Source organism: Zerene cesonia, chromosome 5 (genome assembly GCF_012273895.1).
Source record: "Zerene cesonia ecotype Mississippi chromosome 5, Zerene_cesonia_1.1, whole genome shotgun sequence".
Lineage (NCBI taxonomy): Eukaryota > Metazoa > Arthropoda > Insecta > Lepidoptera > Pieridae > Zerene > Zerene cesonia.
Genome location: NC_052106.1, coordinates 6,249,229 through 6,272,724, shown reverse-complemented (window position 1 = coordinate 6,272,724; position 23,496 = coordinate 6,249,229). Strand labels below are relative to the sequence as shown.

The following is a 23,496-nucleotide window of genomic DNA, read 5'->3' as shown; positions in this document are numbered from 1 at the left end:
TAATATGATGATAACGAAAGGTCAAGTTTTGAATAAAATCACCCTTTTCAAGGTACAATGGCAATGTCATCACTATATAAACTGTATACGTTTAATGTTTAAACTATGTGCTATTATTGTTTTTTTTTTTCTGTATCATGCGTCGCGTGCGTCAGGAACGTCACTATCAATACTCTTTACTACACATCAGTACGTACAAGCCTGCTTACGATTGGCACAAGTATAAGAGGTGACACCCGCGCTCTACATTTTGCTTATGTGTACTCTAAGTATTAAATTGCACGCAAAAACTTTCATTTTTTACATATAAAAGCCGCGACCGATGGCGAACGATAACTACCACGGCTATAATAAGTTTATGTTTGCATCAAGCATGTAACTTCCTATGAAAAAAAAACAAAATCGCTATCCACCCATGAGCCTTCAGCAGCGTCCTTGTGAAGGTTTAGAAGAAATAACGAACGCGTGCTAAACTGAATGCAAATATTTTGACACCGCGGAGAGGCAATGTGAATGGAAATGATTTTATTTCAGCACATTTTTAGATCCTTAATAATATCTTATTTCTTGTCTTTTAATTTTCAATGCTGATGCGTTTTGGAGAGGATCCTATTCTAATAGGTACAGAGTTCAATGGGTACTGTATTTCTCAACCGTCAATCTTCCTGGTGTAGTCTGTGCTTATCAATGTCTATTGTGTACATGTGATTACGACAATGACTTATGACGTATTATTATACTACTATTTGCTTATGACATATGTCAAGAACGCATGTAGAGTCTGTAGTTTACCACAATACTCTTTAAGAATTAGAATTCAGAAATCAGAATATTATTAAGGGACTCGGCCACTCGTCATTGTAACGAAAGTAGAATTTCACGTCCAATCAAGCAATCAATTTATTATTGATATCTTTAAAAATGACGCGGTTTGCTCGAGCGAAAGGCTCGAAGGCTTCTAACCTTAAAGATCCTGAAGACAGTACACCATGGGAAGTAATGAAAGAACAACTGGTTAAAGCTAAAAAAGAAAGTGAAGAATCAAAAAAGCGTGAAGAGGTAATATCACTAAACACGTACTTTTTTTTTCTTTTTTCTTTAAATAATAAATGTAAAATGATGTTCCAAACAGTAACGATTTAAATCACATTGTGGTTTATTTTACTTTTTAAAATAAGTAATGCTTGATGAACAATAGTCACAGTTACTATTTTATATCTGTTGATTGACTTAATTTAGCTATAGCTTATATTTAAATTGTCACAATTGGGCTTCTTTATATAATTCTGCTGTATACATATATTATTTAATTTCGATATTTATCATGAAAATAATCTTTTAAAAAATACTTACAGGCTGAGCAACAAAGAATAAATAATTATGAAAATTTCCTTAAAGATCGAAGAGTTGAAAAACGAAAAGCTGAGTGGTGTGATTTCCCAGAAACAAAGAAAACACAAAATGAAAGTCAATCTAGTCCTGAAAAGAAGAAGAAATTGAAAAATAACAACAAAGTTGATGGTTCACATACAGGAAACCCAGTTGTTACTACTGATATTTTAAAAAAGAAGAATAAAAAGAAAAATAAACAAAAAAATAAAAGTGAATGCAATAACACAGATAATATAGAAAATGCAGCAGTACATGATTCCTCACAAACATTGATGAATGGCACTGAGAGTCAAAAAACTCCAAATAACAATGACCCAAGTCAAGCAAATGATAAATTTAACAAAAAGCCCCATAATTCCAATATTCCTCAATCAGAGCAGGTAGATAATAAAAAGAAAAAGAAAAACAAAAAGAATCTTATATCTGAAAACAATACACAAGAAGGCAAATCAAAACAAGCTCAAAGTCAATATAATCCACAGCAGCAGAATATGCAAGCAAAGAAAAAGAAGAAAATAGGGGATGGTCCTGTAAGAAGAAAAGAGATAAATGATCGTAGCTTTAAACTAATAATTAACGGCAAAGACATAGAATTAGTAAGATTTGATGGGTTTCCAATCATGAAGAGAGATGCAGACAGGTTGCAGGAATTGAAGAACAGCATGATTAAGAAAGGTATACCTAAAAGTGAAGTTCAAAGAACAATGAAGTTGGAGAGAAGACGGGCTGAAAAAGCATTGGCTAGATTGAAAAGGGATGTATGCTACAATTGTAGGAAAGGCGGTCATAATCTGTCTGACTGTCCAGATCTTAAGTCGAACATACCTGGAGTGGACTCAGCTGATGGAGTTTGCTTCAAATGTGGATCCACCGAACATAGGCAAAATGAATGTAAAGTGCAGAGGGATAAGGAATTCAGATTTGCCACTTGCTTCATTTGTAGGGAACCTGTAAGTTGTTCTTAATCATGTTTCATTCTGTACTTTTATTCTAATTTTAGTTTTAATGGCTTGATTGATTACCAGTTGTCTTATGCGGCTATGGCCACAAGAAAAGTAGTCTCAGCAGCCCAAACATTTTTCTTGTGTTTATGTTTGTTAAAAATGTCTCAAATAAGAAACAAACAATTTGAATAATTAAAAAAAGTAACCTGAAGTACTGAAAGTAATTTATTTTGATAAGGATTAAAACTATGGTACAAGTAATGGGCTCTGACTTCCTATATTTTCATAAGGATTAGTCATAAAAAAATAGTTATTTAGACAAAAGTATATTAGATAGACATATACGTTGGCCAATTTTTTGAGGGTAATGTTGGGTTCATACCCATATAGTGATATATGAGTTTTAGTCATTAACATTTAGAATTTTTTTTTTTTTGTAATTTTGCTGTGAAATATCTTAGCTCACCTTATTGTATGTTTCCTAGAAACCTCTACTTTAATTGAAAATAAAACATAGGGAACTCACAGATAATGTAGCTTTCTATTGGCAAAATAATTTATAAAATTAGTTCAGTAGATCCAAAGACACCCCTACAACATCACAAATCCACAAACTTTTCCTCTTTCTAATTTTAATACAGATGTTTGTGTTTTTATTTTCGTAAGTTTTATAAAATAAAGTTCTGGTTCTGATTTCTTGGTAAGGAGTATGAAGACCCTATTTTTTGAATTGATTAATTTTATGACTAATAATTTTGTAATTTAAAATATTGTAATTTTTCAGGGTCACTTAGCAAGGCAATGTCCAGACAATCCCAAGGGTCTCTATCCAAATGGGGGAAGCTGTAAGCTGTGTGGTGATGTGACACATCTGCGGAAGGATTGTCCAACTGTAAGTTTGTTTATTTTTCCTTTATGACCATACTTTGAGTGTAAGGTGATAATTTACATGATCTTTCAATGTTGATTTTAATGTTTATCTCAATTATACTATATATTTTAAAGTTTACGATTCCAGCTTGTAGGAAGCTTTTATAATTATAAACATAAAATATTCTAAAGATATATAAAATACTAGCTGCAAAACCCGGCTCCGCCCGGGTAGTCATTTATCGTAATTGAAATAATATAAACTATCCTATCTCTCAAGTTGGATCGAACTGCACAAGGTGTGCGAATTTTATTATAATCGGTTAAGTGGTTTAGGAGTCCATTGAGGACAAACATTGTGACACGAGATTTATATATCTTAAGATTTCTGTGTAATTTATATACTTTGTACTAAAGGTACAATTAAACCTTGAATATTATTTTATAATTTGGTTTATAGGTGACAGAGAAAAAGGAAAGTACTTCAATAAAACTGTCTACTTTAGAAACATCAGACAATATTGAAGACATTGGACAGTCTTCTAAACCCATAGTTTCTGCAGAACCTTCAAAGAAACCTAAGAAAATCAAGTTTTAGTTATATTATGTTTGTACATTATTTGTTGTATATAAATAAAAGCAAATATTGGAACCATATTGTTTTAATAGAAAATCTATCATATTTTTATTGCTACTCATAATGGCTTTTCAAGACACATGCATGAGTTAACGCTATAATAATCACTAGACTAAGACTAGGATAAAAAGGACTGGGCCCTAAACTTAAAGCTATTGTTACAAAATATGACGTAAACATTTAACCTACACTCTTCGATCATTACTAAAAATCTAGTTAGGTACACAATCAGCAAAAAAAATGCGTGTGTTGTAAATTCGGCATAAATCATGCGTAAAGGTTAAATTAATAAGGTATGTAAATAAGGTTGAATTTATTTTCGTGAAAATTGAGCATGTAGCTGACGCCATTATGTTTTGTAAACGCACCTTAAAGTGATGGAAAGATATATCTGTATCATAAAAATAAGTCTTAAGTTCGTTTTTATAGGGTTGAAAATAAAAAAATTGAAATTAATTTTAAATTTGAATTCTGCATCTATTTACTTAAGATCGAAGTCTACTTGAAAGTTGAAATGTTCCTAAAGAAATCATTAGTATTAAATATTAATTTCCTTAAATTTAACTTATTATTCTATGTAAATAAAATTGGTTTTTACAAAGTATCTAAGCTAAGTTTCAGCTGTTCCATCGATTGATACGCGATATTCCCTATAATTCCTTCCGGGCTTTGTGGATCCTCCCTTTGCAGAATCCTGGCAGCATCAGCCAAGCACTGCAATGGCTCTTGCAACTTTTCTTTGAGTTGTTCTTGCGCTATGATCCCAGCACTGAATTCATTTCTTGCTAAATACATTAGTGGGGCGTGCAATTCGTATAACATCATTCCTGTAATTAGAAAATGACAAACATTTAAAATAAGGTAATTGTTTAAATTGTAAAATCATTAATGCGTTTACTTTTCCAAAAGTGCTCAAAATAGGCTGGTGCCGAGATGTGCTCGACCTAAATATTCTAGTCATTTACCTCTCATACGACTTTCTCCAGGTAAAATTATGTCGAGAGTTTTCAGGACCAGTCGACACATTTCCACTTTTCGTTCGAGCATCAAATCTGGCAACTCGTCAATAGTGTAGCCCTCCACCCGCCCATATAACTCAGCTAGTGTGTACTTTACCGATAGCAACACTGAATGTCGAGGATGGAATACCGACTTGTACTGAAATTGATTGATGATTCTATAATTCATTTTATTTCCAAATTTACCTTTTATGTGTAGAAATAGAACAAAACGGTCTCTACCATGAGTATCTGGTTTCGCACATGGAGCTCGTCTCTCACGTAGTATTCGTATACACGTTAGTTATGTTCTTTGGGCTATCGTTCAGGATTCGAGAACAAAATCAACAGTGAAACCAGTATTCTTTAAATCGGTTCAGTAGTTCCTGAGATTATACCGCGTTCAAACAAACAAAGGTTTTGACTCTAATACATTATTAATATAATAATATTAGTATAGATGTATGTTTTATACGTTCAATTACTATACCTACCTATAGTTTATTTTTATTGGACTGCTGAGGTGGGATCTTGCGTTAATATAAAATATTTTATTTCGGAAACTGTATTTTACATTTAAAAGGTCTATTGTTTATATTAAACCAACTACGATGAAGAAAGTTTATGAATGTGAATGGATAGATTTTTATTTCTCAGTTAAGTTTACCTTATTTATAAAAGCTTCTCTTTGTTCGATAGCCTGCGGACCCGGTTCTATGGAATCAAGTTGATCCACTTCTGTTTGTATAACCGATAACATTTTGCGCATGGCAGCCCCACTCGTTTTGAAACAGCATTTTTTATCCGTACAATTCCATTCAGCGTCATTATCTGCAAAATATCACACTAGGGTATTAGAAGACTATAGGATTAGGTATAGCGTATCATTTTAAAAGAGCTCAGCAGCATTCACGTATCATATACACAGAAGAAACATAATCGTACAATGCAACTAAACTACATATAATATTATAGCTTAAGGAAACGAGCGAGAATATCGTTTAAAGTTATAATCAATGAAATTATTTCACTCGCTCATAAACAGGATATACGTAATAAAGAAAGGTATAGAACGTACACGGTATAAGGAATTTATTTTATTCTGACGAAATTAATCAGCCTGTTTAAAAGAGGGCGCATTTTCTTTATCTCTTTTTATTTAACATTCTCGTGTTACACACACAATGTTAATTACCGCACTCCTCCGAAACGGCTGGACCGATTTTAAGAAAAAATTGTGTGTATATCGGGTAGGACTGAGAATCGGCAGACGTCAATTTTTCAGGCCCTTTTTTGCAGTGGGGAAAACATGCATAGAACCGACATAACCCCCGGATTCCTACCAACTAAAACCCCATTGTGTTACGTTGAGCCGCATCAGGAGCCATGGGTACTTCTAGAAATTCGTTCGCGACCTTAATGAAAAGAGTATGGACGACATTTGCCGGTTCCGCTAGTTTCTCATATAAGACTCTAATATTAAAGTCTACTCATCGATAAAGTCATATATGTACGTACCTAATGAATTATTAGATATTATAACTCCATTGTCACATTTGCTGCATTTCAACGTACTCAGATGTGTTCCCATTTCAGTTGGATCTGCACACCTCTCACATTCACAGTTGAAGAACTTGGACTCCAGGAGGTATTCGCGCCTAGTTAACGTTGGAGCCAACGCATGTGTGTAACTTAAGTATAATATGTCCCCTGATTTGATAGGTACAGCTGCTCGAACTTGTACTCTAAAATTTATTTACTTCGTAATAAAATTTTTCGTTATCGGATAGGTCATGGTTAAAATAATTATTAAAATAAAAGCTCATAAACCTAGGAAAGAATTGTAGATATACAAATTACTACTTACCTACTCTATAAAAATATTGTCTAAGTGTCTACTTCATTTTATTATACTTGGTCCAAAAGTACGATAGACGCTATTGAATCTTTGCTTGCTATTTTAATAATGTACACACCTGTAATCATCATATAAAATAGTATGCACAATGTTAGGGACGCAGCTATGGGCAGCGATGGCGAGAAATGGGTAAACGGCGTGAGAGCTAAAGCCCCCTCTTGATGGTATTTCAACAGCATTCACCTAGAGCAAGTGATTAGTTTATTAAGTACATTGTTGCTATTACTACTAGAACAGTATTACGTTATCTGTGCTCTTACGATATCTTCAGAAAAAAAATCATGGTGAATATAATGTATGTTAATAATACTACGTAGTCTCGAAACTACGGTTAATGGTTAATCGGGACTTCACTACGACTTATTTAATTTAATCGTTTTTTATTCTTACCGCTAAAATACCGCAAACTTTTTCAACTAATTCTCTACTAAATCTTGCACTAAGTTTGCAATGGTTCAGCAAAAAATTGATGACATTGTTCTGTTCAGCTTCCCAAGAAGGTCTTTTCATTCGTTCTTCAGTGTGAGTCTCCATCGCTTCGAGCTCGCTGTGCCAGCGGTCGGGATCTCTTTCTTTTGCTATAAGCATCCTAAATAATTTTACATTAATTATAATATTACTCGTTACTTTAGGATAAATAAAATTTAAGGGGATTCATGGGATGTGATGATTACCGAAAAATTAGTTAGGTAATTAAATTTATTTCTATACAACTAGCTAGAAACTTGATCGTACCTATACTTTGTATATTGGACAAGCAGTGGCGGATTTACCAGCAGGCTGAGTAGGCTCGAGCCTAGGGCGGCAGATTTTGGGAGCGGCAAATTTGGGGAACGATTTTTTTTTTCACCACATAGAAATCAAAAAGAATTAAGGTCAAGAAGGGAGTAGCAAACTTCCACTTGCATTGTAAAAATAATGTATGAAATGACAATTGTTGAGGCAAGGGCGGCAAAAACTATTCAGCCTATACCCTGAAAATTTGTAAATCCGCCACTGTGGACAAGGCTAAATATTGCCATAATTTTTTCTTTCACGGCTGCAGCTCACTGCTTATTAATTCATGTCGGTCATAACTGAATAAGTTCAATGTTTCATGTAAACCTTACTCACCTTAATGGTGTTATACAATCTAGTTGCGGCGAGGCCACGGTCCAGTCATCCACAGGTTGGAATTTGACTTTAACAGCAGAGAACACGTCGCACTCAATCTTATGTTGTGGCGCCTTCTCGCAAGCCTCACTGCATATGGGCCAGCTGCAGCGGGTGCACATGGAGTTGTCCACCGGGCAGAAACAGGCAAGACATAGAGGCGGGGAATCTATGGGAAAATTACTAGTATTTCTCGTGATATTATTATTATGTATACTTTCTATGCAATCAACAAGCACAAATATCTTATTTTGTACAGTAGATGTAGTATTTGTGTTTCACTACATAGTATAAAACAGATCGCTTTCTCTGTCCTTATGTCCCTATGTGTGCCTAATTCTTACAATTATGCAACGGATTTTGATGAGATTTTTTAATGGATAGAGTAAATCAAGAGGAAGTTTTACATGTATAATAACATCTATTAAACGACTCCGAATTAATGCGTGCGAAGCCGCGGGCAAAAGCTAGTTTGTACTAAGAAATATTATATTGTCTTTGTCTTTAATTCATATCTAGATGTGTTATAACAATCAATGTTATTCACAAAAAAATAAAACATCGACATTTGCCGAATCACGACCGTAACACTTCGTAATTTTGAGGTTTTTTTATAAAATTAAAGGGGAAAGAAATGATTTATCAAATGAATTATTTACAGAAGTCTCATATAAATATCTTCTCCAGATATATAATTAATTATTCATTTGCTGGAAACATTACACATTTATCTTTTAATCCTAAGCTCCATAAACTAATAATACGGAAAGAGACATGCATTGCATTTTGACTGAACTAAGGGTTGTATTCATTATATTGATTAAATGCTTTATGAAGACTTATTACAGGGCAGATTTTTCGCTGTAGATTGTTTAAAAGTCGAAACAACCAGATAACTTGACAAAAATTTATGAAAAGCCGCTAAAAAGTCTTTGATCTGTCTGTTAATAGTCGTAGAGTCTTGTATTTACACCAGGCCGTGTATATATATTATCAGATATATACAGTAATTTATGGTACCTAATACCTATTTAATCATAAAAAACAAACAGCTATATATTTTAAATTCTACTGTGTACAAGAACTATTTCTGTAAGACAATTCGCAATGTGCCTATAGATCATTTATTGAAGATCTTGCTTTTTATAGGACAAAAAAGTGAAGTATTATCTTTTTTTCCTATTATTTCATGCATTTGAGTATAAATAACACAGGCATCTACACTTCCATAGTGCGATAACCCAGTCTACAACACCATACTAAATACTTGCCTTGTTTCGGTCCGAAAACAAATGGTGTATCGGTAAAAATTAATTCGCCGGCATTCAAATCTTTATTTGCAACAAGATATCGGCCGAATTTCTCATTATGGAGAACGTCGCAATGTTTTTCCGTCATGGTTTATTTGTTAATTATTACAACGACCTATCTTTCGAGCTTGCTAAGCGACGATTGAAGCTTCTTCACACTCAAATGTCTAAAATAAGACTCGGCAGTCGGCAGTTAGCGTATTCGAGAATTGTACCGAAACGAATGCTCTGGTACAAATGTAAATCAAAACATAAATATGGACATAATTATGAAATAATTTATAGCATCCACTTTCAGTTAATTTTTGTTGTTGTGTAAAACGAATCATGCGACGCGTTAGCAGAATCCAAAAATAACTAAAAACTGACAAGGGATTATAAAGTCCAAGGTCATGGATTGTTCCTTTACAATTCAGATAAAATGGAACTTTTAATTATTTTAAATTTGCACAGAATTGGTAACGTTAGTTTTTAAAGTTAGTTACAATGTAATTAAAAGTAAATAAGTACTTAATAGTAATAGTAAAAGTCATGGATGGAGCGTGCTTTTACTAATTCATAATTATTTAGAAGTCTTCAAATCATTATCATAGTCAAAAACAAATAATATATAATGGATACAACAACAAAATAGTGGAATAAAGTTTGGCAAAACCCAAAAGTGCCTCCATCACAAATTAATTACTATTTTTTCTACATTTTGTAACACCTAGCGATTACAATTAAATTATTAATTACGATTAAAGTGCATTGAATTGGGCCGTGATAATTGAACGGACTAAGTTTTGCATAGATAATAATGAAGCATATAAAATAAATTTTCTATATGGTACTCGAGCACGTTTCGGCACGAATTGGGTCAGCTCGCACCGAGAAAGTACCACACCCCAACAGAAAATCGGATTACCCTTCTCAGTCCTTTCCTTTATTCCTTTTGTCAATCCTTTCTTAATCCATTTCCAATTTGATGTCGGCAATCCATTTGTAGAGGCGTAATGTCTGCAATCGACCTTACAATTCTGCAAATGTTCATACGCGACGCTTACTATCAGGCGACCCACCAGCTCCATTGCCGACGATAACATAAGGCAGAAAAAAAAATGATTTATTTAGTTTTTATATCGAAAATTGTGGAGAATACGCCGGTTTTTATACCTATAGATACACGGCCCGAGTCCCATGAAATCTTTTTTTTATATAAAACACAAAATTTCAAAACTATTCATAAATTTTGATACTAGTGCTTTTCTTGATATTTACGTGTAAAAATAATTCTACAAGTGCAATAGAAATAAATAGAACAGTATTGTCTTTACCTCGTGCACTTTGCAGAATATTATCGTAGAAGTTATTACCACTGCCATTACATTATTTATTAACTATAATATTTATATTATAACTTACATCTGAACTACATGATCATGACAATTTTCGTAGGATGTACCTACGATGGAAAATTAAGCTATTAGTATCAACGAGTGCACCTTCTGATAAGGACTATACAAACTGATCAATCACAGTGGAGTTTCATGGTTACATATTTTAAGATCTATACATAGGATAAACAATGATGTAAGTACAAAGATTAAGCCTAATTGATTTTATTAGACTAAAATTCTACGTGGTCTAGACCGCCGTAGTGACGTGATATTTGAATCAAACCATTTTATATTATTTATTTTATTTCTTAAATTATGACAATTTTTGAGCATTTTGTCGCTCTCAGTGGTAAAAGTATTAATTACTTATCATGTTTATTTAATTTTCCAACCGTTAATGCTGCTATTACGAAAGAGACAGTCGCTTGTTTGCGCCCGGTAAGCAGTAATTTAAACATTTTATTAACATTAAGTGAATCTTAAAGTATTTATACTATTGAAAAAAAATATATTTTCTATACCATTATTTATAGGATGGGTCAATGGGGCAAATGGACGTGTGCAGAGACGAGTGGGGTAGGAAAATCGATTGCTCTCGAGAAGACGATGATGACGACAATGAAAACAATGATCTGAATGGAGAAAATAAATGCTGTTCGGTAAGTGTTTCGCATACTAAATATTGTAATTAATTATAAGAAGACGTCGTTAAGTTAGTTAGTTTTCGTTGCATAAATCTGTAGAAATAAAAATTGTTTTTCGTTGATGTAGCTTAAGAATTTAAATTTCGCGGTTGTATGGAGTCATACTTCTATATATCAAACTTTTGTGACGTGGGTATTATGGGTAAAATTTTATTAATTGATTGGTACCTTTCAAAATTAAAATTAATTATTATTTACGTTAGTCTCTAATTTTTAAAGGGTAATGACCCTATAATCCCGTTATGTCGCATCGAGAACTAGTCAATAGATATTCTTTATATTTTTAAAGTCTTGCAAAGGTATATAATCTAGTCGTTTAAAAATTAGTTTTTAATTAAAAAAGTCTATGTTTCATTACATTTTCCCTATAAATATTTCTGTTCCCAAATGGATCGTATTTGACATAAAAAAATTACACGTGATCCTATCAATAACGCCAATTCCGGTACTGTCACGCCCTCTTATCTTCGTTTTCGCAAACCACAATTGTCTTGTGGTGCGGTGCTGGAGGTGAAGTTATTGCTAAGAATTCTTTGAATTCTACCTAACTAGTTTAAATCTGTGAATTAATTTAATATAGTAAGTATATAAATAAAGACATTTTATATTTATAATATTTTCAGAAGTGTATTTGCTTTGCAATATAAAATTGCAAACACGTAATAGCCGGGGAGTATCTACGTCATACACGTGTTTTTTAGTTATTTTTACAAAATTCTAATAGATTTTTATTAGAAAAGTGTATTAATTCATCCCTGAATTGAGATTTTTACATATTTTTTTTCCTCCTTTTACATAATTTAACATACTTCATAGAATTTTACTGTGTTCACGCAGATTTGAGTTGATACACTATACAGGGACTATTTTAGTGTCTTGGCGAAAGGTCAGGCTTATAGCCAAAGTGTAATATCGATTTGTTCCACTTTACTTTTTTGTAGGATGGATAGTTGTAGTCAGGATGTGGTATAATGTTGCGGATCGCAAATTCGCAAGTTATGTAACACCTGATGTGAAGGCGACTGTTTAATGGGATGTGCAAATTCTAATAGCCGATTCGTCTGGCTTTGGTTTAGTGTTCAGTGCCAGATTATATGATGTCTTATTATAATTAGACCACTACATAGTATTGTTTGCATTATATTTATTTCTTCCACTGAATTGTCTTTTTAAATATTACTACGATTGGTACTCATTGAAGTGGCTCACGTGGTTACTGCTATTTAATAGTTGTGTACTTCATATAAATTATTTATAATTTCTTGCAGAGAATGTCTCCCCCATACTACTCAGATCTCGGCAAGAAGGCCAACGATGTCTTCGGCAAGGGATACCACTTTGGTGTGTTCAAACTTGACCTTAAGACCAAGAGTGAGGCAGGAGTTGAATTCAGCAGTGGCATCACCTCCAACCAGGAAAGCGGAAAGGTATGTGTTCATGTATAGAAATTTAATTAAAAGCAATTTGCCTCAATAGTCTTGGTTTATACTTGGTAACAGGAAGTTTTTTTTATAAGTAAAAGAGAAGAAATTGAAACTGGAAGGTTATAAAATTATTTACATTAACAATTGAAATTATTTTTTACAGTGGACAATATGTATTCGTGTTACATTGAATTTAAAAATTTAGCTTTATTCTTGAGTTATTATAACAAATAAAAGTGTGAATTAACTCAATTTTGTAAGTTTTACACAAAGAGTAATTGGGTAAATTGTTTATAAATACTCATGTTATAATGATAAGATTATACATTTTATATCACACATTAGTGTTAAAAATGTTAATTAGCAATCCTATCACAGGTATTTCACAACTTATGCAATTATCTAAAATCTCAACCATTCATCAATAATTTTTACTATTACAACATTTTATTCACCAACACCACTAAGAACAAAATTATTTAATATTCATAACTGTAGATGTGTCAGTAGTGTTACATAATTTGAAATTATTTGCAGGTCTTTGGAAGCCTTTCCTCAAAATACGTAGTAAAGGACTACGGCCTAACATTCACAGAGAAATGGAACACAGACAACACACTGGCCACCGACATCACTGTCCAAGACAAGATCGCTCAGGGCCTTAAGATCACCCTTGAGGGTACATTCGCCCCACAAACTGGGTAAGTTAAGATATAATTTACATTAAATGGCAAATTTTCATGAGTTTTTATTAATGATGATGTAATCCTTAATACAATGTGTAACCTTGAAAACACATTTTAATAATGAATATGAGATTTAGTCATTATAATATGTATTTCTCACAATTCAATATAATATGTTATTAATTTTCTTACACAATTAAATAATGGTTTCCTATGTTATTTTTATATTCAAATTTTTATTTATTTAACTACACAGAAGTAATAGTGCCACATATTTTTTTGCAGCAGTATAAAAGCTACACGCATTATAACATGGTAAAAATATCCATACAATTAACTTACAAGATTATTAGTAACATTAAAACACCCCTCAGGAGCAAAACCGGCAAGCTTAAGTCATCGTTCGCGAACGATACAGTAGCGCTCAACAGCAACGTAGACTTGGACTTGGCTGGACCCATTGTGGACGTGGCTGCCGTGCTCAAGTACCAGGGCTGGCTAGCGGGCGCCAACACCCAGTTCGACACGCAGAAGGCCAAGTTCTCCAAGAACAACTTCGCCTTTGGCTACCAGTCCAATGACTTTGCTCTACACACCAATGTGTAAGTTATGATAGTGATAAGAAAAATTACTGTGTTAGGTACATAACTTTAATATTAAAATGTTTAACTATTTTACCCCTTTGGTTCTTTGAACCTACTTTGTAAATAGCCAGCAAATAACACAATAATTTTGTCAATTCAATAACAGGGACATATTAAAATAATTACTTCATGAACTGTAGGTTTTGTCAAGAGTAATAAAGTCATTCAAAGACTTGTATTTATCTCAAATGCTCACACACAAAACATTTTACAGCGACAACGGCAAAGACTTTGGTGGTTCCATCTACCAGAAGGTGTCAGACAAGCTGGACTGCGGAGTCAGCATGAAGTGGACGGCTGGTTCCTCTGACACACTCTTTGGAGTTGGAGCCAAGTTCGCTCTCGACCAGGACGCTTCCCTCCACGCCAAGATCAACAACAAGTCGCTCATTGGTCTTGGATACCAACAGAAGTTGCGCCCAGGTATGTACAGTGTGTAATTGGAACAAATATGGTCTGGAGATGTTGAAAGTTACGTAAACGGTATAAGTAAACATGAATGTTGTGTTTGGTGACTTTTAAAACAATGGAAAAATTATCTATATATTATATTAAAACAAGATAATAAAAGATATTATTAAAACAAGAAATTATTTAGGCGAAAATTAATTGATTGTATGAGTTCTTCTTTATCTGACTCCTGTATATACATTGAGATCCGATAGTTTAGGATAACTAGAATGAACTAGTTCAAATAACTTCCTATTTAACTCGGTACATAATTTGCGAGTCTATGAACTAAAGTATAATACTGAATGACTTTATTTGCTATGTGATCCAGACTACTGACTATATTTTCAATAAAAAATTCGTTAGTTTTTTAAGATATCATATATAGACGCTTAAAATCGTTACAAAAAATGTACATCGCAATTTAAAAATTCATATGCAAATATATGTTAACGTGATTTAACATTCGAGAAGATTTAAAATTCGCGTGATATTTCATACATTATCTTTTTATCTGTGTTATATAACACTTGACATAAGGCACTTGAAAGTAATGGATTGGAATGGGAAGTTGATAACAATGACAAAAAATAGGCCTATTTCCTAAGAAAACCTTATATTTCTGAAGATTAATGAAGACATATAATAAACTCATTTTGAATTCTTGTCCTTTCAATAGTTTATTTTACGAACCGTTGGAAAATGTTAATAAAAACATTTTATGTGATTAACATTGTTATATAAATTGCAATAAAAGATTCTACCAATGTTTTACTATGAACCGTTTAAGCACCTTCTAATACTACAAATTGATGACCCAGCATTATTCATGTCCTTTTGAAAATATAATCAAAATGTGTAATAAAGGAATTAGAATGGTGCAATATATATTCTTGATAATATTCAATAAATGTTAGTACGGATAATTATTATATTGAAATAATAAGTCATGCTCCCTCAGCATAACAACATATGATTGTAATTGATATAAAAAAATTATTGTCTTACCTATGGATACATCAGATATTTGATTTTAGGCTTGTTGGGTTTGTGTTATCTAGTACTTGCTATACGCTAGATCATTTTGAGTTTGCTTTATGTAATATGGTATGATAAGATACTGGAAAATAGTATAAATTGCGTAGGAGATAAAGAAGAGTTATTTATTTGTGAAGCAATGTTTTTTAAATTTCGCGGGATTTTTAACAGAAATCGATGATAATTATTATTAGTCTTTGTTTCCTTAGTACAGTATCCTATAGTACAGTATGTTCCATTCTATTGTTAATGAAGTGTAATATGATGATATTGTTTTCAGGCGTAACCCTCACGCTGTCGGCGGCCATCGACGGCCAGAACTTCAACGCCGGCGGCCACAAGGTGGGCGTGGCCCTCGAACTCGAGCCCTAGGCCTCTCATCACAAACTCTTAGACTTGTAGATAAAGCCTCTTACTGTTATATAACAAAGTATGTCGCAAAATCAAATGAAAATACGAGTGTTCTGTGTAAATGAGCAATAAAATTGTCATAAGTTCACCCTGCAAGTCTGTCGTCGAACTCAGTTCGTTCGCTTTCCTATTAGTATTAGCGATCCGTATTATGTATGTGTAAGCACGCATCTTTGTCGCTAAATAATTAATTACATTCAAATGGAAGTCAGTCTATATCGCGTTGTAAATAAGCACCAATGGTGTATCCTTATTGATTGATTGAGAATAAAATATAATGAATAGTCTGTTGGAAAATATGTTTTCTTATTGCCTTTTCATCCTTTGCTCCTTTCCCTTTCAAGTGGAGTGTTGCAAGCAAACAACATTTGTTTTTTTTTTGAGTGGTTTATTGTTATATCAATGATAAATAAAGGACTTTATTGTATTGATGATCTTTATTTCGAATTAGTTATTAATCCGTTATAGTTATATATTTATTATTGAATACAATGAAATAAACGGACTGCGATGGTTTTTCATAACAATGTTCGATTGGTTCAACCTTGGGACAAAAATAATCCGTCGAGTATAAATAGGTATTGATGACAATGTTCAGTCGATAAACATGACGAATATTAAATTTATACGCATTTAACTGAGATAACTCAAAATTGTCTTTAATTTTAATGCTGCTTAAATCGAACGAAATGAAAAGTTTAGTCTTAAATGATTTACACCGTAATGTTCAAGGAACATTTCTATATAACTAGTATATATTGAATACATTAAAACACTGATGACTGTGAAAGTTATATAAGATAAATAAAGGAAATAACTCGTCTGTAGTATTTAGGTAGCCCTTTAGTCTGTGCAGCTTATAGGTAATCTTGATTTCGAAAGAAATGAAAAGGACAAGGACGCCATAAGTGTTCCAGTTTTGATGATTTTTATTACTGAAATATGAAAACGTCTGGTATGGAACTTGGAGAGCCCAGGTACACCGTATAATATTGGAATCTCGTCGGCAAATATTGTTCCGTGAGATGACCATTTTCTGTTGACTATTCTTATTCACTTATTTTAGCAATGTGTAATAGAAAAATCTGATGTGTCGGATAGCTCAAGCGTGACTAGGAGTAAAATTCATGCACTGCTTTCTTTTAAAAAAAAAACTAAGTACATACTACAATGCCTTTCACCAACAGATTTTTACTGATAACTACAGATATTGTTTATCTATTTTACACAACATTCTTACTGAAATGAGATCTGAAATAATAAAAGACACTTCAGTTTCGTAAGATATTTATTAAAAATGAATAACATAAATCTACTGAATCATTTCTTCTTCCATAAGTTTAGCCATCCACTCCGGTTCGGCGGCTGCGATCTTTTCTATGAGACTGTTTACTTGGTAGCAGAGACTCTGGATTTGTTTGTCCCACTGTGGCAGTATATCGCGTGCTAAAAAGAAAAACGATATATTTTTTGGCTCCCATATTTACTGTCAAAGTGCTAATCAAACGAGAGGTGTTTTAGCACGCTTCGGCACGAATTGGGCCAGCTCGCACCGGGGTATTACCACACCCCCACAGAAAACCGGCGTGAAATAGCATGCTGCTGTGTTTTTTTCGGTGAATGGGGGAGCCGGAGGCCCATATCCTTGAAGTTGGCAATCCATTTGTAGAGGCATAAGGTCTGCAATCGACCTTGCGCCTCCAAATGTTCATGGGCGGTAGTAGCGCTTTCCATCAGGCGACCCACCAGCTCCATTGCCATATACGGGACGTACTCTCGAAGTGCACGATCGAGTTGATCTGGTCGATGTGGCCGTGCATCCGCTTCTCGCTGATCATGTGGCTGGCGATGCGCTCGGCGCGCGCGGGCGGCGTCTCCAGCAGCGCGCCGAGCTCCTCGAACGTGATGTTGTTGTACAGCTTGCTCGCCGACAGCAGGTTGTGCTCGAACACCGCGCGGTCCAGGATCGTGGAGCCGTCCGGTGTGCTCGCCTGAAACGAGGGGGGGTGTTGGCGTGAGTTAGGCTTCTATAGAATCAATTTGTTAAATTGCTTAGATCTGTTGATACAAATGGATGAAAACTGAGCTTTTTGTTATTCTCAGGCTTTAACTTATACTTTCCTATTTTCAGCAAAGTAAAAGTTTTTACAGGTGTATTAATTCTTATTTGAATATAAGAATAATTAAATAATTGTAAGCTTGTCACCTATACCAAACCCGTCAAATGTTTGCGCGTTTACTCATATCTTTTTAGACACATTATAACATATACAGTTTGTTTTAATATATATTGTGTTTATAATGTAACAATATACACTTTCCAATATTTTGCTTTTAAAATAAAGTTAATACTTTACTTACTATACATTTTGTAAATTAGACCAATATCTAAATAATCATCAAAATTGTTAAAGCGCTCGCTTAGTTCGATCTATATGTATGTGCAAATGTTGCTATATAAACATTGCACACAAACATAGCACTTTACATACGTACTCGAGCGAGTGACTTAGAATACGGTCTCCTAATGTCAAAAATCTCTATTTAAATTAATCTGTATGTCAAAAGAAATAAAGTCATAAGAAATTTCGGCTTAACTCATTTTTTTTAATTTTTAAAATATGTTAAATAAGATTTATTTGGATTGTTTAATGACGTGTCAATAGCTGGCCCATTTTAGTATAAATGGAAACATACAAGACATTATTTGGCTATTGCATCAAAGCACCTAATAAAATAAAAACCACCAAAAATAGTTCCATTAAATTACCTTTTGATGTGTCTGCATGAGAGCTTCAAACTCGTGTAATTCTGATCTGCGTATGATGCGATCCAGGTACATCTTCTCGAGTATGGAGTAAGCGGGTAACTGCTGGCAACGCTCGTCTTTGAACAGTGTTGCCAACATGCGAGACCTTTGCTGACCTGTTTTTTTTTTTTTTTTACATTTTCTTTAAATCCTTAATAGTTATATTCGTAATCCAAATAATGGTGACAACTAACAAAAAATCTTAAATATCTGTTAGGCTTTATGAGTTATCAGTGATGTAATTATATTATATACGCCGCGCCTTACGGTTTTTAATGAAAATTTGGAGTGCTGCTGCTTATACGCCAGAAAAATAGATGAGCTATAGAACTATTTGCTTTTGTCTGTATATATACAAATATGTCTATTTATTTATTCTATGTAGAAATAACTAGAAATTAAAGACTTATCAGTCAGTTTAACTATGAGATGTACTTATTCTGTATATATCTGCTTAATATTAATAATATATCGGCCATTAAATTTATTTTATATTACTAACCAGCTGAGGCCAAAACTGTACAAATGAGAGCATTCCGCAAGCATGTCATTCTCTCATCTTCATGGATAATATTCCTATATGATAATTCATTGTATCTTTGAGCAGCTTCTATGAATTTCCTGGAAGAGGAGTTAAATATTATATTTCCTAACAACATGACAAAAACAAAGGATAGTGTTTTGAAAGGCTTAAAAATGTTAAACCATTTTATTATTATAATAATTATGTTTAATTTCCCATTTTCATATTAAATATATTATAATAAATAAAGGTATATCTATAAACAAACCTACATACAATATAAAAAAGTCACCAAAAACATTAAAAGACAGGCTTTTGAACACATTTTTGAAATGGTTGTTTTATATGACATTAGGTATTATTATATTATATATATAATATACTATTATATTGTATTATATATATATTAGTATATTTATAAATATATTCTCGAAATGAATTATAAAAGTTAATACCAAGCCAGTATGTTAGTCAGGTTATATACTCAATAATATTCATTTAAAGTTGGAAAGGATGTGTACTTACCTCCTATAGTCTAATACTCGTGCATAGCAAACTTTATAATATATTTGTAGTTGTTCATTGGTTGTCTCAGCCTGTAGTAATGATGCTCTGTTCACGAACGCCTCAGCTTGCACTGGATCATCCACTTCTAAATAAAGACGAGCTATTTTCAGGTATGTCTCAAGTTTGTAGTCCACCGAATATTGTCTGCAAATTTATTACGTTCAAAATATAGTGTTTACACCAGTTGATTTTGTAGGTGTGAAAATGTATGGACTTTTATAAATTTCTCCTTCATAAATAAATATAATAATCCATACTTCTGTCCCGTCTCCAGTGGTATGCCCACCAGTACATTAGCAGCTTCTTTCCAGTTCTGATTGCGCTCATAAATATCTGCCAGATGCTGTCGGATACTTGCTACCTGAAAATTTAAGTTTATATCATTGAGAAATTATAACATTTACAGCATCACAGGCTGGTTTTAAAGCTTCCTTCCTGTTTGGCTTATCATTCAGTTAAAATTACAAATAAGAGTACATACCTGCTCCTCAAAAGAAATTACCCTTGGTTGAATAACATCAAGGGCAAAGTGAGACACTGTTTGAGATACTGGATCTGGTAAAAGAGACAAGTGGGTGCTCACATCTGTTAATAGTTGACGAGATATCACCAAACTGACATTTTCATTAACAACTGGAAACCAATAAAATATTCATAGTTATAATTTTTTATATACACACCAAAAATAAACATACACTTATAGCATTTTTTTTATTTGTCAATCAATATTGGTACCATAATTGTATTTTGGTAACATAAATTCATTAAGCTGATATTTATGTAAAGAGTTGAAATAAAAATAAACACTTACTTGCTTCAACGAAACTTTTTAAAGATTCGGCTAGTTCATTCTCAGGGTTCTTTAAAATTTCTAGTAAAACATTTCTATATCTAAAAAGAAATCATGTTAAAAAAGTAGATAGGAAATAAGTTATTAAATTTATTGGTAAATAAAATGTTAATCGTACTTTTCTGCTTGATCTTTATGTAAACCACCGGAATTCCTTAGCTCACTAAGATATTGTCGAACACCTTGCAAGTTAAGAGGCATGTTTATTTGCCGATATATATTTTCGTATATTTGTATAGTATCCAATTACCAAAGACGACGTAATAATTAGGAATCAATAACTAAGTGCAAGTAAGTTGACAAAAATAATACACAATATTTTTATTTTTTCAAAAAAGGGTATTATGTCAAAGTGACAATTTTAAAATTGAAAGCATTTTTGAGTTTTGACAGTGCATACCATAGATTATACACTTATATACTGGAAGTGCATACTGCATTACTGCCACTAAATAAATATTTATGACCAAACGGCAACTTAAGCAGAGTTTCCACAATTATAATAAGTATATCTCTAATAGATTGAATGTGCAAGGAATTATAGGAAGTATTTTAAAATTAGCAATTATTGATCTAAAGTTTAAAAATATACTATTTAATTTTTTTTTCTGGGGCAGATCTATAAAAAAATCGATTTTATGGAATTCCTTTTAAAATCTTACTTTTTAACTTAACTTTTTTAGACTTACTTAATTCTATAACTTGCATTGTGTTATAATAATATAGGTACGTACAAAATCTTTAGCTTATATATTAAGTTGTGGATTATTTAATCTGTTAATTAATTTCTTAATGTTGGTCAAATCACTTTGACGTCTACAGACTACACAATTTACAAAAATTGAAAGAAGCGCCATTGGATTATTTGTGCATTTTTCAAGTGATTTTAATATTTATGGACTGTTTATTGTGACCAAATAGTTTCTAAATTGTAGTTTGAAATTTAAACTTTCATTACACTTTTAGTAACGTGCTAATTAGTCACCGTCTTGCTATATAATCTTCATTAAAAGATTTCCCAGTTTGTTTTTAACCGTGGATATTTGTGGAAGAAATTGAAAGGATTTGACAATGTAAAATGGCGGCGTCTTTTGAACTCGTAAATGTTTTGGTTTTATTCACTATTTTTCATGTATAGAAAATGGTTTTGAATGTTTTTGTGATCTGAAAAAGCCAGTATATACGTACAACAATGGAACACCATTTGGAAGAATCTCTCAACTTGGAGAGCACCATGAGAGTAAGTCTTTTTTAAAAATGTTTTCTTCATACATGTAAAATTTTTGAAAGTTTTCATTAAATATTATAGTTTTAAGAAACAATTTAAAGTTATCAATCTTACTGAAAATAGGGAATATATATCTCAATATTGTCATGTTCGGGTATTTGAGGTATGAGTAAAGTAAATGTCTTGAAAATAAGAATTTGGTAAGAAGCTGATTTTCCACTTTTATAGGTAGACTTTGATCAACCAGAAGAAACAGTGTGCCACCAAAGTGATATTATTCTTGACAATGCAGTTCAAGAGGATATTCAAATGGAATTTGAGCATACAGAAGAGCAACCAATACTCATGGATACAGGAAGTGAAGAAATAATAAGTAGTTATTCATTTCAGATTCTATATCAATGATTTGTATAGCTTTTTATGCTTCTATAAAATATAATTGTTTGTGTACTTGTTTGTAGCTTTTTATGGCCTTTTCTATGTATTTATTTTATTGCCAGTTTACTTGTATTTATCTGAGTAACGGGTAAGTAAATCTATCCAGACAATAATGCAGAACACAAAAGACAACACATATCATGCAACTAAAGACTTTCTTTAATTTTTGATTAGATTAAACAAGCTAATATTAGACACTACTGGATTATAAGCAGATATACACATTACATATGCACATAACAGCATACTCCAATGAATTAATGGAGCATGTGACAGCGTGGGGAAATGCTAGTATACAATAAAGTTATTATAAAAAATTTTACAGTATTAGGTATACTGTAAAATTAAGAAGAATTATTTGGAGATCAAAGTTATAAAATATTTGTATTTTTATTGCAATATATGTATAACCACATGTACATTCATTTCCAGTTTCTGATTTAATTGGAGGTCAGTTCAATTTGCAAGATTTGCAAAATGATCAAAGTGATCTACCTGTACTGAGTCAGCCGGAGGTAATTATTATTTAATTATAATAATTTTTATAACTTTTATATTGTATTGTTCTTGTATAAACATTTTTTGGGAATCTAATAATAAGTAAATTGGTATGATTCTAGCAAACCTACAATGTAGTAACCCAATCTGACACAATGCTGGACCTTCAGTTAAATCCACAAATTGTCACAACGGCAACTGATCAACCACAGAAGAGGGTTATAAGAGTGCAGGTAAGATTTGTGTTTCACATTGATCAGAAATATTCATATTGACCTTAATGTATAATTTTTTTTTCTCCAATTGGATTGTACAGGCTAGATGTTTTTTTATGCCATGTTAACATAACTTACATAAGAAAATGATGATGAATGGCATCTACTAAAATGTCTAATTTACATAAATTTTATTAAAAAATAATTTTTTTATTGTATTTCAACATTATTCAATGAATAATACAATGCATAAATTTATTTATTAAATTTATTTATATTCTGTATTTTTAAGTTTTTGTTATGAACTAATGTTGTGAGAACTAAATAAAGATGATTTTTATTATTATTATTATGTGTATCTCTCCATAATACTCGGGTACCTCCAGAAGGAAAGCACCCGGTCTTTTGGAA

The 23,496-nt window shown here is 32.4% G+C and overlaps 5 protein-coding genes across 6 annotated transcripts in view; 3 read left to right on the top strand and 2 right to left on the bottom strand.

Moving 5' to 3' along the window:
• Positions 1-11: 11 nt before the first annotated feature.
• On the top strand, positions 12-3,858 carry LOC119840140 (zinc finger CCHC domain-containing protein 9-like). The gene is made up of 4 exons (XM_038366652.1): positions 12-1,059; positions 1,356-2,342; positions 3,121-3,228; positions 3,667-3,858. Exons 1-4 carry the CDS (start codon positions 922-924, stop codon positions 3,802-3,804), a joined length of 1,371 nt encoding a protein of 456 aa, XP_038222580.1. The 5' UTR covers positions 12-921; the 3' UTR covers positions 3,805-3,858.
• Positions 3,859-4,407: 549 nt separating this feature from the next.
• On the bottom strand, positions 4,408-9,380 carry LOC119840029 (SET domain-containing protein SmydA-8). The gene is made up of 8 exons (XM_038366524.1): positions 9,183-9,380; positions 7,873-8,080; positions 7,150-7,348; positions 6,818-6,942; positions 6,360-6,586; positions 5,509-5,672; positions 4,809-5,001; positions 4,408-4,670 (listed from the first exon to the last, which is right to left on the bottom strand). Exons 1-8 carry the CDS (start codon positions 9,307-9,309, stop codon positions 4,438-4,440), a joined length of 1,476 nt encoding a protein of 491 aa, XP_038222452.1. The 5' UTR covers positions 9,310-9,380; the 3' UTR covers positions 4,408-4,437.
• A 2,362-nt stretch (positions 9,381-11,742) lies between these two features.
• LOC119839882 (voltage-dependent anion-selective channel-like) lies at positions 11,743-16,254 on the top strand. Its single transcript, XM_038366306.1, has 6 exons — positions 11,743-11,883; positions 12,573-12,731; positions 13,266-13,429; positions 13,789-14,016; positions 14,273-14,481; positions 15,827-16,254. The coding sequence occupies exons 2-6, from the start codon at positions 12,576-12,578 to the stop codon at positions 15,916-15,918; spliced, it is 849 nt and encodes a 282-aa protein (XP_038222234.1). The 5' UTR covers positions 11,743-11,883; positions 12,573-12,575; the 3' UTR covers positions 15,919-16,254.
• A 973-nt stretch (positions 16,255-17,227) lies between these two features.
• On the bottom strand, positions 17,228-21,052 carry LOC119840076 (COP9 signalosome complex subunit 4). The gene is made up of 9 exons (XM_038366578.1): positions 20,825-21,052; positions 20,668-20,747; positions 20,338-20,489; positions 20,114-20,217; positions 19,815-20,000; positions 19,269-19,387; positions 18,728-18,882; positions 17,732-17,948; positions 17,228-17,403 (listed from the first exon to the last, which is right to left on the bottom strand). Exons 1-9 carry the CDS (start codon positions 20,905-20,907, stop codon positions 17,270-17,272), a joined length of 1,230 nt encoding a protein of 409 aa, XP_038222506.1. The 5' UTR covers positions 20,908-21,052; the 3' UTR covers positions 17,228-17,269.
• A 488-nt stretch (positions 21,053-21,540) lies between these two features.
• The window catches only part of LOC119840277 (protein lin-54 homolog), a 10,989-nt gene continuing 9,033 nt past the window's right edge, over positions 21,541-23,496 (top strand). For both annotated transcript variants that reach the window (XM_038366811.1, XM_038366810.1), the window contains exons 1-4: positions 21,541-21,946; positions 22,163-22,307; positions 22,805-22,887; positions 22,993-23,103. In XM_038366811.1, coding sequence (XP_038222739.1) covers positions 21,899-21,946; positions 22,163-22,307; positions 22,805-22,887; positions 22,993-23,103 — 387 coding nt within the window. In that variant the 5' untranslated portion in view covers positions 21,541-21,898. The remainder of the gene's footprint in view (positions 21,947-22,162; positions 22,308-22,804; positions 22,888-22,992; positions 23,104-23,496) is intronic.